Below are 15,692 nucleotides of genomic sequence, written 5' to 3'. Positions count from 1 at the left end.
TGAGCACCTTATTTATTTGAGGAACTGTGTCGAACTACTTTAAAGAAACTTTCTCAGCGTCTCCGGTCACTATTCTGTAATACAACAAGGCTTTATTTAACATGTTCAGTGTAGAATTTGGTAGGAAATTTGATGTGTCGATCACCTTTATAAATATTTTCAAGAAATGTATACCTGTGGCTCTGTCATCTTGGTTCTTGTCTGTGTTTTTCCATCACAAGAGAATAAAATTCTTTTCATACTTTCATCTGCTTTTATTATAAAAAAAAAAAAAGTTGGTCTGAGGGGTTGATGATAAGCTTCTCAGCTGTTCCAATCTTGGAATCGGAAACAGTCACTTGCAATCTTCCAAACAGGCTGGTCGTTGTTTGGCGTGGCTTGTGCGGTCAACAGGAAGTTCTGATTGAAGAAACGTTGTTTGTTTCCTTCAAACTTTACGGTCCCTCCAGTGACCACGAGCAGAGTGGTGGTGCCCTGGGTGGCTTGCTCTGTGGCGGAAGAGAACAAGAATAACTTGTGTGCTCTGGAGAGGTGGTTACTAAACGCCTACCGTGAACGGGGTGACAGTCCAGGGTTTGGACCTGGAACTCGCTGGATGGCAGCGATTCAAAGAACTCGCTCAGAGCATCTTGTCCAGACAAGGTGTTCCCGTTCCAAACCAATGTTGCCTTGTCCAAGTACAGACGGGTCAGATTCTGCAATCATTGATGAGACAGAATGAATCTGTGTAGAAGGTTGTTCATTTCAACATCGGTGGCAGACCGGTGTGTCTCAATTGGCTAAATAAAACACATCTGGTCACCTACTAATGCTCTGTGTGACTAAAGAAATGTTTAATATTACATTCAAATCCAGCAGGAAATGGCACTGTGTGATCACTGAGAAAGTCACTGCTAAAAGCCTTTATTTGAAAATACAGATCACAAATTCTTCATTGACAATAAAGCAATCACATCAACCTCCCCCTATAGGAGATAGTCAGATTATTCCAATAGTTGTCTTGTAGTTTTTACTCATCCACTTCCTCCAAATATTATATTTGTCAGTTTGTAGGTAAACAGCGATTGTTGTTTTTTTCCATTGAAAATATACCATTAGTGATGACTTGATGAAGCCTCATGATACAGCTGTGTAGTAAATACACTGTATCATGATACAGCTGTGTAGTATATACACTGCATCATGATACAGTGTCTTGATTCTGAAAGGCCACTACATGTCAGGTTTCATTATATTAGTAGATCGGAGCCACACATTATACAGTGGTATGAAAAAGTTTGGGCACCCCTGTACATTTTCATGATTTTCCTTTAAAAATCATTGGTTGTTTGGATAAAAAAAAATCCAGTTAAATATATCTTATAGGAGACAAACTCAGTGATATTTGAGAAGTGAAATAAAGTGTATAAGTGTGCAAGAATTATTTAAACAAAATTAGGCATGTGCATAAGTTTAGGCATCACAAAAGAAAAATTACTCAATATTTTGTGTATCCTCCTTCTTCAGAAATAACAGGCTCTAAACGCTTCCTAAAGCTTCCAATTAGGGTATGGATTGTCGTGGAAGGTATTTTGGACCATTCTTCTTTACAGATCCTCCCCAGTTCAGTCAGGTTTGATGGTTTCAGAGCATGGGCTGCCCACTTTAAATCACACCATAGTCTTAGTAGATTTTGAGCAGTGTTTAGGATAATTGTCTTGTTGAAAGATCCAACCCCGGCGCAACTACAACTTTGTTATTGATTCCTGGACATTGTTCTCCAGAATCTGCTGATATTGAGAGAATCCATGCGCCCCTCATCTTTAACAAGATTCCCCGTCCCTGCACTGGCCACTCAGCCCCACAGCATGATGGAACCGCCACCAAATTTTATTGTAGGCAGCAAGTTCTTTTCTTGGAATGTGTTCTTTTTCCGCCATTTTTTTGGTTATGCCCAAATAACTCTATTTTAGTTTCATCAGTCCACAGCACCATATTCCAAAATGAAGCTGGCTTGTCCAAATGTGCTTTAGCATACCTCAAGCTACCCCGTTTGTTTTTCCACATTACTCTTCCATAAAGCATCTCCTTGTGTAAAGTGCGCTGAATAGTTGAACGATGCACAGTGACACCATCTGCAGCAAGTTGTGTTGCAGGTCTTTGGAGCTGGTCTATGGGTTGACTGTGACTGTTGTCAACATCCTGCACCTCTGTTTTTCTGAGATTTTCTTGGTCTGCCACTCCGGGCCTTAACTAGAACTGTGCCTGTGGTCTTCCATTTCCTCACAATGTTCCTCACAGATGAAACCGAGAATCTCTAAGAAGGCTTTCTATATCCTTCCCCTAAACCATGATGTTGAACAATCATTGTTTTCAGGTCATTTGAGAGTTGTTTTGAGGCTCCCATGTTGCCACTCTTCAGAGAAGATGCAAAGAGAAGAAACACTTACAATTGGCCTCCTTAAATACCCTTTCTCATGATTGGACTCACCTGTGTATGAAGGTCAAGGGTCACTGAGGTTACCAAACCAATTTTGAATTCCAATAATTAGTGCTAAAGGTATTAAAATCAATAAGATATAAGGGTGCCTAAATTTATGCACATTCCTAATTTTGTTTAACTAATTCTTGCACACTTTCTGTAAATCATATAAACTTTATTTCACTTCTCAAGTATCAATGTTTGTCTCCTATAGATATATTTACCTGGATTTTTTATCCAAACAACCAATGATTTATAAAGGGAAATCATGAAAATCTGAAGGGGTGCCCAAACTTTTTCATACCACTGTAAAGCAGAGAGTGCCATCTAGTGACCTTTCAAAGTAAAGACACGGTATCATGATACAGCGTTTTAGATTTTTAAATTATCTATATTATGACTGTGTATTGAATTTGAATGGCCACTAGATAGCACTCTAAGTTGTAGAATCATGCCAAGTTTAATCAAATTAGTAAATTGTAGCAAAACAAAATCAAAACTAAGAAACTGTATCATGATACATACTTCACTACACAACTGTATCACAAGGCCTCATCAACCCATCATCATAAACCACTTAATTGATTAAGTAAGTAAGTAAGTCATTTATATTAGTAGAGCGCTTTTCCAGACCAGGGTCACAAAGCGCTTAAACAATCAAAACAATACCCAATAAAATATATAATTAAAAGATCAAGATAACAAGAATTTTAAAATTGATCCTAGAAGAAAGTGACAGCCAGTTAAGAGTTTTAAGGATCGATTAGATCCATTCTTTTTTCTGAAGTGTTTAATTGTGCAACTAATGTCTTGTGATAGTTTTCTTTGCCCACAGGGTCATAAATTCTAGGTGTTTTTCGACGTTATTCCGGTCAAGAAAATTATGCTTTCCAAAGAAAAAGGTTTCGAAAGTGTCTGGAAATTGTTTGTGTAATATGACCACCATTGATCTCTGTATCTCAGACTAAAATTATTTAAACCTTGGCAATTCTCTGAAATCTATTTTGATCAAAGTTAAAAGTTAGTTTGGACACAATGACTCGTCCTGAGAGCAGTTTAGCAAGAAACTTAAAAGACAATATCAAAGGGAAAAGGAAGCAAAAGAGCTGACTTGCAAGCTAAATTACACACCAATATGAAACACTGATTTCCCTGGAAAACATCCGTGTTCTCAACAAATGACCGTGAAGTAGATGATTTCTTAATCTACTTTACGACTTCTATGGTGCGTCACGATTTTGCTTCGTTGGCTATATTTGATATATATTTTTGAATGTTTGTGTGGGTGGAAGTGTTATTGCTGCTAGACAAAATAATTTCTCTTCCAGGAGAATCAATAAAGTATCAGTGGGTACTGATGGATGGGCAGATACCAAAGCTGCATCCCCTGCTCTGCTGGAAGACCCATGCCCACCGCTTTGATGCGTTTTCATCTTGTTGTGACCGTCTGTAAATGTGCTTCAATAGTCTGAGGTTGTTGTTTTTTTCCCCCCGATGATAACGTTTTATCTTCACCACCTCTACTCATGTGATATTTTCCTCATTTGCGCGACCAAGATGGTGCCACAGATGTCTGCCTCACTTCACCACTTCCACTTTTGTAAGTGAGTAATAAGTAAGTAAGAGTTATTTCTAAAGCGCCTTTCTAGACCAGGGTCACAAAGCGCTTTAACAAACAAAAACAATACAGTGAAAACACAGGAGTCCAAGAAAATCAGGGAAAAGCACATAAACAATAAACATGACGGCTTCTGATAATCCAAGTCATGTCTCAGAAAATAAAGTCAGATACATTATCACGTTTAACGTTCACTGTAGTATTTAAAAAAAAAAATCAGAACATGATTAGATGGTTAACTTGTAAAGAAATGTAATGAATGAATGAATGAAGGATTAAGAGATTAGGTTCAGATTAACGCACAATTCTAAAAAGAATCCCAAATAATTTCGTTCGTAAATGTACAAAAAACACCTGATTTTTGCCAAGATAGGTTTTGACTGCTCTCTTGTGGACAGACAGTTGAACAATACTTTCAAATTTGGGATTATAATATGTTAAAGGCAACATTTAATGAATAATCAACCTATTTAAAACTCCTTTTACAATCACACTATTTTGGACTTCAAGAATTATATTATATTTAATAATATTTAATGAATTAAATCTAAATTACATTAACACAATTTGAACCGTAGCGAATGCATATGCACATAAAATTACGACCAAATATTCACAACCTTTATTAATCCTTTTACTTATATATTGTGTATTCTAGTATGCCTGGCGTGCTTTACTCACCCTCCTCTTCTTGTCCATGCAGTCATAATAAATGTTGGTAAACTCTTCTGAGTATCTACTTGACTGGTCGACCTGGGATCTGAAATCCTAGTGAGACAGTAAAATATGGAAATAAAATACACGTTTATAACACATTAATAAATGTACACAAACACAGAGCAGCCACATGAAGCTAACGTAGCTTTAAGCTAACTGCTACGCGTGGTTAACTGATAAACGGATCAACTTACCGTCGCCATTGCTACAAGAATGTTGTTAATATTTGCAATGAGCGCTTTATGAAGCCTTTTATTTAAAAATAAATATAATATGTACTCTGAATGCTGAAGCTTTGATAGCTTTTATGTAGTTAGCTTTGGATTTGTATCACTTCCTGGTCCCCGACGTACACTTTCAGAATAATTGTTTTATTTTTAAATATAATGGTGGGTATCGTTTTAAAACGTCAAAGCGTTTTGCAAATACATTATAAGTTTAGTATTATAACATCTGATAAATGTATACAGTATACATATTTAATATTGTTCTATCAATTCAAGTGTAAGCTACGCGGTGGTTTATTGTGAAAGAACTGAAACCGGTATAAACGGAAATATAGTTAAATTTCCTGAGTCATTCCGCCTCTGGTTCAAATACAAAACGGAATATTTTCCTCACACGTTCTGAGTTTTATATGTATCTTATTTTATGAACCCAATATGGAATGTTCTGTATCGAATGTAGACGTTTGTAACCTGGCGTACTCCGGGCAACTCGACGAGTTAAGAAGGAGTCTTCTGTCAGATAACGCGCTCGCGTTCAAAACCGACCAGGTTCGTAAACTTGAAGAAAAACAAACATGAAAGATCAACAAGGATTGACGTGAGATTTTTAACATCAACTCTCTTGTGTTTTTTTTTAGGACAATAGAACTGCTCTTCACTGGGCTTGTTCTGCTGGACACACCACTATTGTTGACTTTATTTTAACTCTAGGAGTCGATGTGAACCTGCAGGACGATGTAGGTTTGATCTAATGATTAAAAAAAATGATGTTTTGTGAATTCAATAACATGGTGAAGCCAACAAAGCAGAATGTGGGCAGAAACAATGCATCTAAACATGTGACATCTCCCCCAAATTCCAGGCTCTGTGGAGCCCCCTGCACATCGCAGCATCAGCAGGCAGAGATGAGATAGTCCGGGCTCTGATATCAAGAGGGGCTCAGCTGAACTCCATAAACCAGAATGGATGCACCCCGCTCCACTATGCTGCGTCCAAGAACAAATATGAGGTACTGTTTCTCTACGGTTTATTTCAAATCACATTTCAGTTTTATCCTATGTTTTATTTTGTTTATAAAAAAAATGAACAACTCACTTAAAATAACTTTAATTTGCTATCAACATTCAAATAGATGGAAGCTGCACTAACAGAGAGACATCTATTGAATCTAATTCATTCTTCATTAATGATCATAAATCAAGTTTTATACCGAGGGAAATATAAATTAATCAACTAGTCGTGTTTCCCCACACAATTTAATTTCATGGCATACAGCACATAAAGCAGTTATCAAGTTCAAGTTATTTTATTGTCAATTAAGCATGTATCAAGACATACAGCTTAAATTAAATTGTGGTCCTCTCGATGCAAAACATGAAGACTGTTGATAGGACATTATTTAAGACATTCAAGAAAATAAATAAAAATAAATAACCAAAAAAAAGATAAATAAGTAATCAACAATGAGAATATGTTCCAATAATCTCTTGATATTATTAAAAGTATGTACAGTTAATGCATCTATGCAGAATTGACCTATTATTGGGGATTGATTTCAGTTCTCGATTGCATAACATTCTAATCAGAAAACCTTTGTTACTGGACTTGTAAACCGAATTGTTATGGTTATGATGGTATTGAATAAAATGAATGGAATAAATATTTTAAAAAAATAAAATTGGTTGATGAAATACAATCGGATAAGCAACAGAAATTGCATTAGCATAGTAAATAAGTTATAAACGAATAACAAGCAATTCATTAAATTAAATAATATTAATGATCCAGGAGGCAGATGGGCAGTCTCCTGCCTGAGGGTATATAAAGTTATAATGTGATATAGTATGATGCTTTTAAATGTATATTAGATCTCAGTGGAGCACTACCAATTAATAAATCATTTTAAAATTATTTAAGGTTCATGGACCCCATGATGCTTTCTCCCAGTAGAGTGCAGAATGTGTTAAATGTATGTCAGAATACGTCTCCCAGAATAGCAGGTGATCTATGTTCTATGCTTCACCCTCTAGATCGCGATGATGTTGCTGGAAAATGGTGCCGACCCAAATGCCATGGACAAGCTAGCTTCCACTCCACTTCACAGGGCAGCTGCCAAAGGCAACTACCGGCTCATCCAGCTGCTCTTGAAGCACAGCGCCTCCACCAACATCCAGGACACGCAGGGCAACACACCACTGTATGTAATTTTGATTGTGAAGCTGCCATTTATCTGTCTCTCTCTCTTTGTCTCTCTAAATAAATATATATATGTTCTTCTTCATAGCCACCTGGCGTGTGATGAGGAGCGTGTGGAAGCGGCCAAGTTGCTGGTGGAACATGGAGCCAGCATCTACATAGACAACAAAGAGAAGAAAACCCCCGTCCAGATTGCTAAAGGGGGTCTCGGTGTTACACTTCAACGAATGGTGGAAGGTTGATGCTTTCAATGACTTTCTTGTTTAATGGAGATTTTGACGAGTCCCTCTTCAAACCTGCTGATGTTTACTGGGTGGCTTGGTGCAGCTGAGCGTGATGGAGGGAATTATTACCTGTTGAAGTGACTTCGCTTTCGATTGCAGCAGCACTTGGACCTTCGATTGGACTCACAGTTCCTTGTTGCCTATTTTGATGTTTTCATATTTGATAATACATGAGTTCAATATAATGATTATGGTTGGGTTTTTTTTAATTCCTTGAATTGTTTGGCATTTAATAGTTTTTTGATCAGAAATGTCAAACTAAATTAGTTCTTGCTGGGATAATGTAACAAAATACAAATAATAATAACAATTTGTATAAACATTTATTTTTTGCTTCGAAGAATATTACAATTGTGGAGCTTTGACTGTTGCAGTGCATTGTGGTTACTGGTTCTAATTGAATGGGTGCTCAATTTTTTTAAACAACTTTAAGTTGTTTCCATACATAATTGTATACATACATTTGATCCATCTAAGTGTGTTGGCTGTAATGCATTTACATTTTCTTCCATTGAATTAACAATACATTTAAAAATGTATTTCTTTGAAACCCTTCTTCTTTTTTTTTTTAAATGATCTTTGCTTCTGATTCGTTGATTTCTTCCATTGTTTCTTTTATTCTTCAATATGATTGGTTCCAGGAGTGTTCTGTTTCTTATTTGTCTTTAGTGTGTCTGCCTTTAAAAAAAAACAATAAAGGAGATTCCCCTTCTAACCCACACAGAAGAAGAGTAAAGCTCAGGGAATGTATGTAAGATTGAGAGGTAAGATTATGATTTTATACATATTTTACAACGTGGATTTTGTCAATAATGTATTTCCCTAACAGCAACTTGTTTTTCACTCTTGGCTGAAAAATAGCATTTAATGTTGAGCCCACTTTGGCAAAAGCTAAAACAACTAATATTTGGATTGACAAAAAGGTTAATTAAATTTAATTTAAAAAGTGTTGAAATGTATTTAAAAGGCTCAAAGATGTTAATGGAGGTGTTGTGAATTACACAATACAATGTAACTGTAAATGTAAGTCTTACACTTTAGACATGTGGCCCTAATGAAGTCAGAGAAGAACCTGTTGAAAATGTTACATCGGCTAACAATTTTATTTTGTATTAACTCTATATTCAACTTTCTTAAATTCTTGTTTAAGACTTATTTCTTTAATTAATCCTTTTTGCGAATATTTCTTGCCCCTCAAAATAACTGAATTAAATATTAAGATCATATTGAGAAACAAAATGTATTTTCTACCATACTATAAATATTTTATTGGAACATTCACTCCTGTTATTTGGCTTGGAGGCCCCTGACAAAAGCAGTATATGATGTGGCAAAAATGGAATAGAATATAATTTTATACTTGTCAATCATAACAAAGTTATCTCACGACACTTTAGTAAGTAAGACTGGAAGAAAAGGGAAACAAGTCCCAGCGAATTGCCCATACTTGATTTAATTAAATATTTTCTTTAAAAACATATTAAGTACAAAGTTTAAACTCTTCGAATTTACAATATTCTATTGAATAACATTTAGAAAATATTTTAAAGATTTATGTAAAGATAACAATTTTCTTCCACTTTATTTGAGTATAATAATAAAAAACTTGTATTAGGTTTTACTGAATAAACCTAATTTAACATTGAGTACGTGACGTCATGAAACTGTCATGCGCAGAACATAGCGCGCACTGGACTTCCTCTCTCGCGTTCTCTTCCCCCTCAGAGAGGTCACGCTCAGAAACTGTTGCCTCGGATCGGCTGGTTCTGGTCTGGAGAAACCATCCAGTCTCCAGAACATCAAGACCTGGACACATCAAGGTAAGAGAGCGATCGCACTCGTTCAGACACTCTTGACCTTACTGTAGTAAAGCTAAGCTAACAGCTAGCTAAAGTAGCTGAAACTGAAAATGACCCGTTTTCAGATTTTGTCTCTCAGAGCCGTCAGATAAAAACATTAAACTTTAATGTACAACATTTATTCGCTATATAAGTTGATACCGAATGTAAAATTCACGACATAGTTTCGCTATGAGTTGGTCTACCTTGGGTAGTTTCCAATGCGACAACTTACCAGAAGCGTTGTGACTGTTTTGCTTTTGTTAAACCTCAACCAGAAAAGTCCAGAATATTTATTTAAATAATACACGTGTTTATTTGCACATTTGTCTGACATGTCGGTAGATATCCACCTCAACATATTCTCTGACAGTTTATGTCGGCCTCTAACAGTAAGCGCTGCAAATGTAAGTTGTTTTATTTTACAAATGATAAAGGAGTTCAAAGTTCAACAATGGATCAATAAATAGTTGTCTATTCAGCCTTTCACACAGCGAGATTAACTCTCTATTATATTCCCTAAACAATTATTAATAATTCTGCTTTATATTATAGGTCCCGCCTGTTCTGTATATTTTTGCAATACATTGTTTTCCCAGTGATACACCCGAAACACACCCACAGGTGGAGTCCTATGTTATGAGTCTGGTGTTCTTTAACCATCTTATCACGTGTAACAGCCAACGCCTCCATGCAAGTCTGCCTCTTAAAGGCACAGAAGCCTGGATCATAAGGATAACACTACATTTTCCACATTTGTTTCTTCGTAGAAATCCCAGCCACAGATCGACATCATGTCCAGCAGCAGACATCAAGACACCGCCTTGGAGTCGGATCACTGCACGGATTTCTCCAACATGAACAGTCGCCTGGACTCTTTCGTAGGTTCCGGTTTGGCCAAACAAGTGTCGGCTGAAAGGCTGGCCAGGGCCGGATTCTACTTCACAGGGAACGCGGATCGTGTTCGCTGTTTCAGCTGCAGAAAGACTGTGGAAAACTGGTGCCAGGAAGATACACCTGTTGAGAGACACAAAGAGGTACAGTGAACCAGATTGAAGAAACTCATTTATTTTATTTGAATTTACTACAATGTCCAATCTACTGATAATTATAATCCATTTATTTATATAGTACCTTTTTAGATGTGGAGTGTCACAAGGTGCCTTACATAAAAAAAACATGAAACTGGTGGGAAAACACCAAATTGACTGACTCATGTATATATGTTTAAAGTTCAAATACCTCACCAATGATGATCTCATGAGATTGAACCAGAATGTGGAAGAGTTTCACATCCTGTTCTCCGCATTCTTTGATGACACACAAGTTCCTCATGTTCAACGATGTGTAGACACTAGACATGGTCTCATTTTTCCACTACGTGCATTTAAGAAAAAAATTCTGTTGACATATATGTTAATTCAGTGTAATCTTTTGAGTTGTAAAGTGTAACATTCATTTTGAGCAGATTATAATGATTATTTAGTCAAACAAAATAATATGAATTGTGTTTTGGAACTTATATTTGTGGCACAACGTTAGCTCTTACTGCTCTACTTTAAATTAAGAAAACCTTAATGCTCTCACTTTACACACTTTGGTTTTTGCTCCTTATTGTTTTTTTTGTAGCGGCATGTGTATTTCAGTCCAGTCATTTCAATCCTCCTTATGCGTTATCTTGAGCTTGATTTTAACCATCATACCATTGCTTCAGGGTGTAATCATCTATGTCTGAATACTTAAAGAACCTTGAAAAAATATTATTGTAAAAAAAAATGTTTTAAGGAAATGATAATATAAAATAATGCATTGTAAAGATTTAATTGTAAAACATTGTTCAGTATTACTAATATACAATGGCCACTTTTTGACTTTTTCTCTACTATTTAAACATATTTAAGATATTTAAAAACTAGTTTATAGTTTTTAATACATACTTTTGACACTTTGATTGATGTGCTGACATGTCTGTGACCTCTTTTTATTTAGTTTATTAATATGTTGTACTTTAATTTTTTCCAACAGGTTTCTCCAATGTGCAGGTTCCTCAGCTGCACCCACAGTTCAGATGCAGACATGAGGAGTCTGAATAACCCGCTCAACAACGGATCCAGCTACAACGAAGAAGCTGAAGACATGCAGTATCGTCTGAGGACCGGAGAGGTCGTTGATGAAACCACCTATCCTTTGGCTCCACACATGAGAGACGAGGAAACGAGACGGAGCACTTTCACCCCCTGGCCGACGAGTGCCCCGGTCAGACCCAGGGAGCTGGCTCAAGCCGGGTTTTACTACATGGGGTGCAGCGATCGTGTGCAGTGCTTCTGCTGCGGCGGCATGCTCAGTGGCTGGGAGGCGGGAGACACCGCCTGGGATGAACACCGGAAGCATTTCTCCAACTGTTTCTTCATCCTGGGCCACGATGTGGGCAACATCCCGTCCAGCGGGGGAACCGAAGTGGAAGAAAATGGAAGCAGCCGTAATACGGATCCTTACGTTTCGATGGGAAGCTTTGAAGAGAGGGTTGAGAGCTTTGCGGGAGTCGAACACCCGGTCGACCCTGGAATGCTAGCAAGGGCTGGATTCTACAGCTTAGGTAGAGTGTCTATATTTAGAAAAAAAATGTCATTCTTGACACTGAGAAATCCTTTTTTTTTTTAATCACAGGAGTTAGCGACAAGGTGTTATGTTTCAGCTGTGGTGGAGGGTTAAAGGGATGGCAACCAGAGGAAGACCCCTGGGAGGAGCATGCCAAACAATATCCGGGGTAAACCTTTAGTACAAACCCATTAACTCGTGTTATATCAGGGTCAATTGGACCCACAGGTCATGGAAAAAAATGTGTTTGTTTACCAGAGACGACACAAGGGATACCTATAACACATTTGTTTTCAGGCCTTTGGGTCACCTTGACCCTGAGATAACATAAAGGTTAATACTATGGTACAAAACGGTGAAAGATTAAAACTACTTCTTTTTTTTTTTTTTAATACAGATGCAGCTTCTTGTTGGCAGAAAAAGGACAAGGCTTCATTAATAGTGTCCAGCTTCAGAGCAGAAGTGGAGCTGTAAGTATTTCCCCTTTATATTGTACACCCTTTATTGTATATTAGAATACAAGTTTTCATTATTCAGTGGTCAGTTAGCCATATAAATAGACTGTAAACACACTATACAGTAGTTATGGTTTCAATGTACTCTTAGTGCCTTTATTGATATAAATAGAGCATTAAGTATTTTCTCTTTTTCAAAATACTTTTACTTTCTTTATCAATAATTATTAATTGTTTCTAATGAAAGAGATGGTAAGCCTGATGCATTTTATGTATATCAGAAATGTTTCAGATACAGAGGTTTAAGGAAACTCTATTGTAGCATTAATAATTTTTTCAAATTCCTCTCCATCTACAAGGTTGGATACGTTCACTATTATCCTTTTTTTCCTCTATAAAAATAATTTGATTATCAATTTAAACATAGTAAATGGCATTAAATATATAACACATATTGTGAGTTTAATATTTCAGCTAAATTTCTTCTCCCAAGCTTTTTTCTTAGAGGCAAAATAAAAAAATAATTCCCCGTGCAAAAGAACACTTGCTAACAAGTAACAAATTAATCTGATGTTCACTTCACCTTAAGTAAGTAAGTAAGTAATATTTATTTATATAGCGCTTTTCGAGACCAGGGTCACAAAGCGCTTAAACAATCAAAACAATACTCAAAAAAAATCTGCTTTTCTTCACACATCGAAACACATCGTGGGCATCGAAACTAGGCACCAAGAGAAAAATCATGTTTCGAAGCGTGTTTGGTGCCATAAATAACCAAAGTTTGATACCCAGCTTTATGCAAAAGAAATCGCTACCTTGCGATGGTTCCTTTGTGAAATTAAAATTCCAAACACATTTATTAATTTGTTAATAAAGTACAGGCTTATAAAGTTTTCACTGAAACAAAGATTGTAGTTTTCAGAAAAAGTGTTTTCTTAAAAACAAATGTAAATAAATAAAATGATTTGTCAATGCATTTATCTTTCTTTTTTGTATGCTAGGGCACCAGCCACTGGAATGGATTATCTCGACATGGTGATGGTAAATATGATATTTTTTTCTAAAGAAAAAGAAACTGCTTTAAGGGGATAGACCAGATAAGATTCCAAATAATGAAAAAATATATATATCTGTGAGACAAAATTTCTGAGTGTGTTATAAAATTCTTATAGGGGGAAAGCAAAAGAACGTGACAGGATTATTTTTTTTAAACTTTATGATATAGTGACATGAAAGGCATATGGGATGATACATTTAGTTTTTTATATACAGGTATATATATATATATATATATATATATATATATATTTTTTTAAAAAAGCTTTCAAATGTGAAAGGACACTGCCCAATTTGCATTCTAACTTTTTACTTTACTTTCCAGAGTTGCTGAAATCTGCGTTGGCTCAGAAGGCCGTAGAGATGGGTTTGGATCCCCAAGTTGTAGAGAATACGATAATGGAGAAGATGGAAAAGACGGGGGCAGGTTATTCCAGTCTGGAAAGTCTCGTTGATGATTGCTACAACAACTCACAAGAGAGTTTCGCTTCCAACAGCGAAGAGCAAGGTAGTTGATTCTTAAATCGACAACACTAGTGATGGGTTGATGAGGCTTCATGATACAGCAGTAGCTGTTTAATGCTGTATCTGACACTGTCTCTTAATTAACAAAGGCCTCTAGATTGCACTATAAATTTGAAAATGATGCCAGTTTTTGTATTAGTAGATCAGAGCCAAAGATTATAAAGAAGAGAGTGCAAGCTAGTGGTCTTTCAAAATTAAGACAATGCATCATGATACAGCATCAAGCCGCTAATGCTGTATCATGAGGCCTCATCAACACTAGACAACATTATAAGTCACAGTTTAAATTGATCCGTTTTCTTAATTTTTTTTATTTTTTAGATGAAACCCCAGTGGAGAAACTTCAGAGGCTGCAAAGGGAAAAGCAGTGCAAAGTGTGTTTGGACAGAGATATTTGCATTGTGTTCATCCCGTGTGGTCACCTGGCGACCTGTAAGCAGTGTTCAAAGTCACTGGTCAAGTGTCCGATATGCTGCAAAGCCATCGTACAGAAGGTCAAGACCTACAGCACCTGAATGAACCTCCCGCCAATAAATCAACGCTGCTTCACACAATCCTAATTAAAGTGTATATTAATAATAATTGTAAATAATCTTCTAAAAGGACCGTGTTGTTTTGTATAGAGATTAGATATTCACTGTGTGCACAGGAGATGTACATCACTGGATATATATTTTTTTTAAAGCTGGGTTTATTCTGCTTATCTTTTAATTTATAATGGTAATAATGGATATATTTTGCCAAATGTGCCTTTGATGTGTAGCTGAACTTAATCAGTTTATAGAACATTTATGTACACATGTTTTAACCTTTTCGACTGTCGATTTATTTCATAATATCTGGTTTAAAAAACATGTTGAAATGATGAATGAATAAATTTGATTTAAGTCTGTATTCCTGATTTTTCTTTCGCTTTTTTCCCCTTTTAAATCTGTCTGGGAATTTTGGAAGCTAATCTGCAGCATTGATTTGTGACAAAACACTGTGTTGGAACTGACTGACTCACAACTCAATAATTATTTTTACAAAAGGTCAAATTGTTTTTTCCAGGTTGCTCGTCCTTGCTTCTTTTCTTACCAGCAGGTCTTGTCTCCAATAGAGTCCAATGGTATCTACAACACTGATGCAGACTCCTAAAAAATATTAACTAAAGTAATTGTGTGGATTTAAAAAGTCCTTGCTGTTAAAAGGGAATATGTAAGTATTGTTAAATCTGTAATTTCTTTTTTTGGTGAAATAATAGTCAAAATCAAGCAAACAAATGGACACACACACACACAACAACCACACCCAACGTTTTGCACGCACCACAACATACCAGAACACACTGCTTACACAGTATCTCACTACAAAAGTACTTCCACAAAAGAACTGCAGTCTAAATACAGTCGTACCAAGCGTACCACCCATCTTGACATGAACATCTACATGCTAGACACAAACATGTACTGCAGAAACAATGACCCCCCGCCCCCCAAACCAAACAGCTATTCATGCCGTCAGCACATACCTACACAAAACTAAAGGGCTCACAAAAAGAAGCTTGTTTGCACACAGAGATATTTAGAAGTGCAAAAATGTATGATACAAGAAAAATAAAAGTAAAGAATAAAAGTAGGTCAAAGTGAAGTCAAGTATATAAAAACAATCAACTGATTAATATAGTGATTTACAAACACATTTTTTATACATTATTTCATTTATTTTGAATATGTAA

The 15,692-nt window shown here is 36.2% G+C and overlaps 3 protein-coding genes across 3 annotated transcripts; 2 read left to right on the top strand and 1 right to left on the bottom strand.

Moving 5' to 3' along the window:
- Window positions 1–230: 230 nt before the first annotated feature.
- On the bottom strand, window positions 231–5,125 carry nxt2 (nuclear transport factor 2-like export factor 2). The gene is made up of 4 exons (XM_087799830.1): window positions 4,991–5,125; window positions 4,761–4,847; window positions 551–695; window positions 231–488 (listed from the first exon to the last, which is right to left on the bottom strand). The coding sequence occupies exons 1-4, from the start codon at window positions 4,997–4,999 to the stop codon at window positions 304–306; spliced, it is 426 nt and encodes a 141-aa protein (XP_087655956.1). The 5' UTR covers window positions 5,000–5,125; the 3' UTR covers window positions 231–303.
- Window positions 5,126–5,381: 256 nt separating this feature from the next.
- Window positions 5,382–8,147, top strand: psmd10 (proteasome 26S subunit, non-ATPase 10). Its single transcript, XM_087799829.1, has 5 exons — window positions 5,382–5,572; window positions 5,662–5,760; window positions 5,886–6,032; window positions 7,054–7,220; window positions 7,308–8,147. Exons 1-5 carry the CDS (start codon window positions 5,459–5,461, stop codon window positions 7,459–7,461), a joined length of 681 nt encoding a protein of 226 aa, XP_087655955.1. The 5' UTR covers window positions 5,382–5,458; the 3' UTR covers window positions 7,462–8,147.
- A 972-nt stretch (window positions 8,148–9,119) lies between these two features.
- On the top strand, window positions 9,120–14,869 carry xiap (X-linked inhibitor of apoptosis). Its single transcript, XM_087799828.1, has 8 exons — window positions 9,120–9,323; window positions 10,112–10,378; window positions 11,367–11,937; window positions 12,009–12,108; window positions 12,337–12,409; window positions 13,396–13,435; window positions 13,776–13,958; window positions 14,297–14,869. Exons 1-8 carry the CDS (start codon window positions 9,162–9,164, stop codon window positions 14,488–14,490), a joined length of 1,590 nt encoding a protein of 529 aa, XP_087655954.1. The 5' UTR covers window positions 9,120–9,161; the 3' UTR covers window positions 14,491–14,869.
- The last annotated feature ends 823 nt before the right edge of the window (window positions 14,870–15,692 follow it).

This window comes from Callionymus lyra, chromosome 9, assembly GCF_982586985.1.
Source record: "Callionymus lyra chromosome 9, fCalLyr1.hap1.1, whole genome shotgun sequence".
Taxonomy (NCBI): Eukaryota; Metazoa; Chordata; class Actinopteri; order Syngnathiformes; family Callionymidae; genus Callionymus; species Callionymus lyra.
Note: the sequence above shows the minus strand (reverse complement) of the source record. Positions and strands in the feature narration are given on the sequence as shown.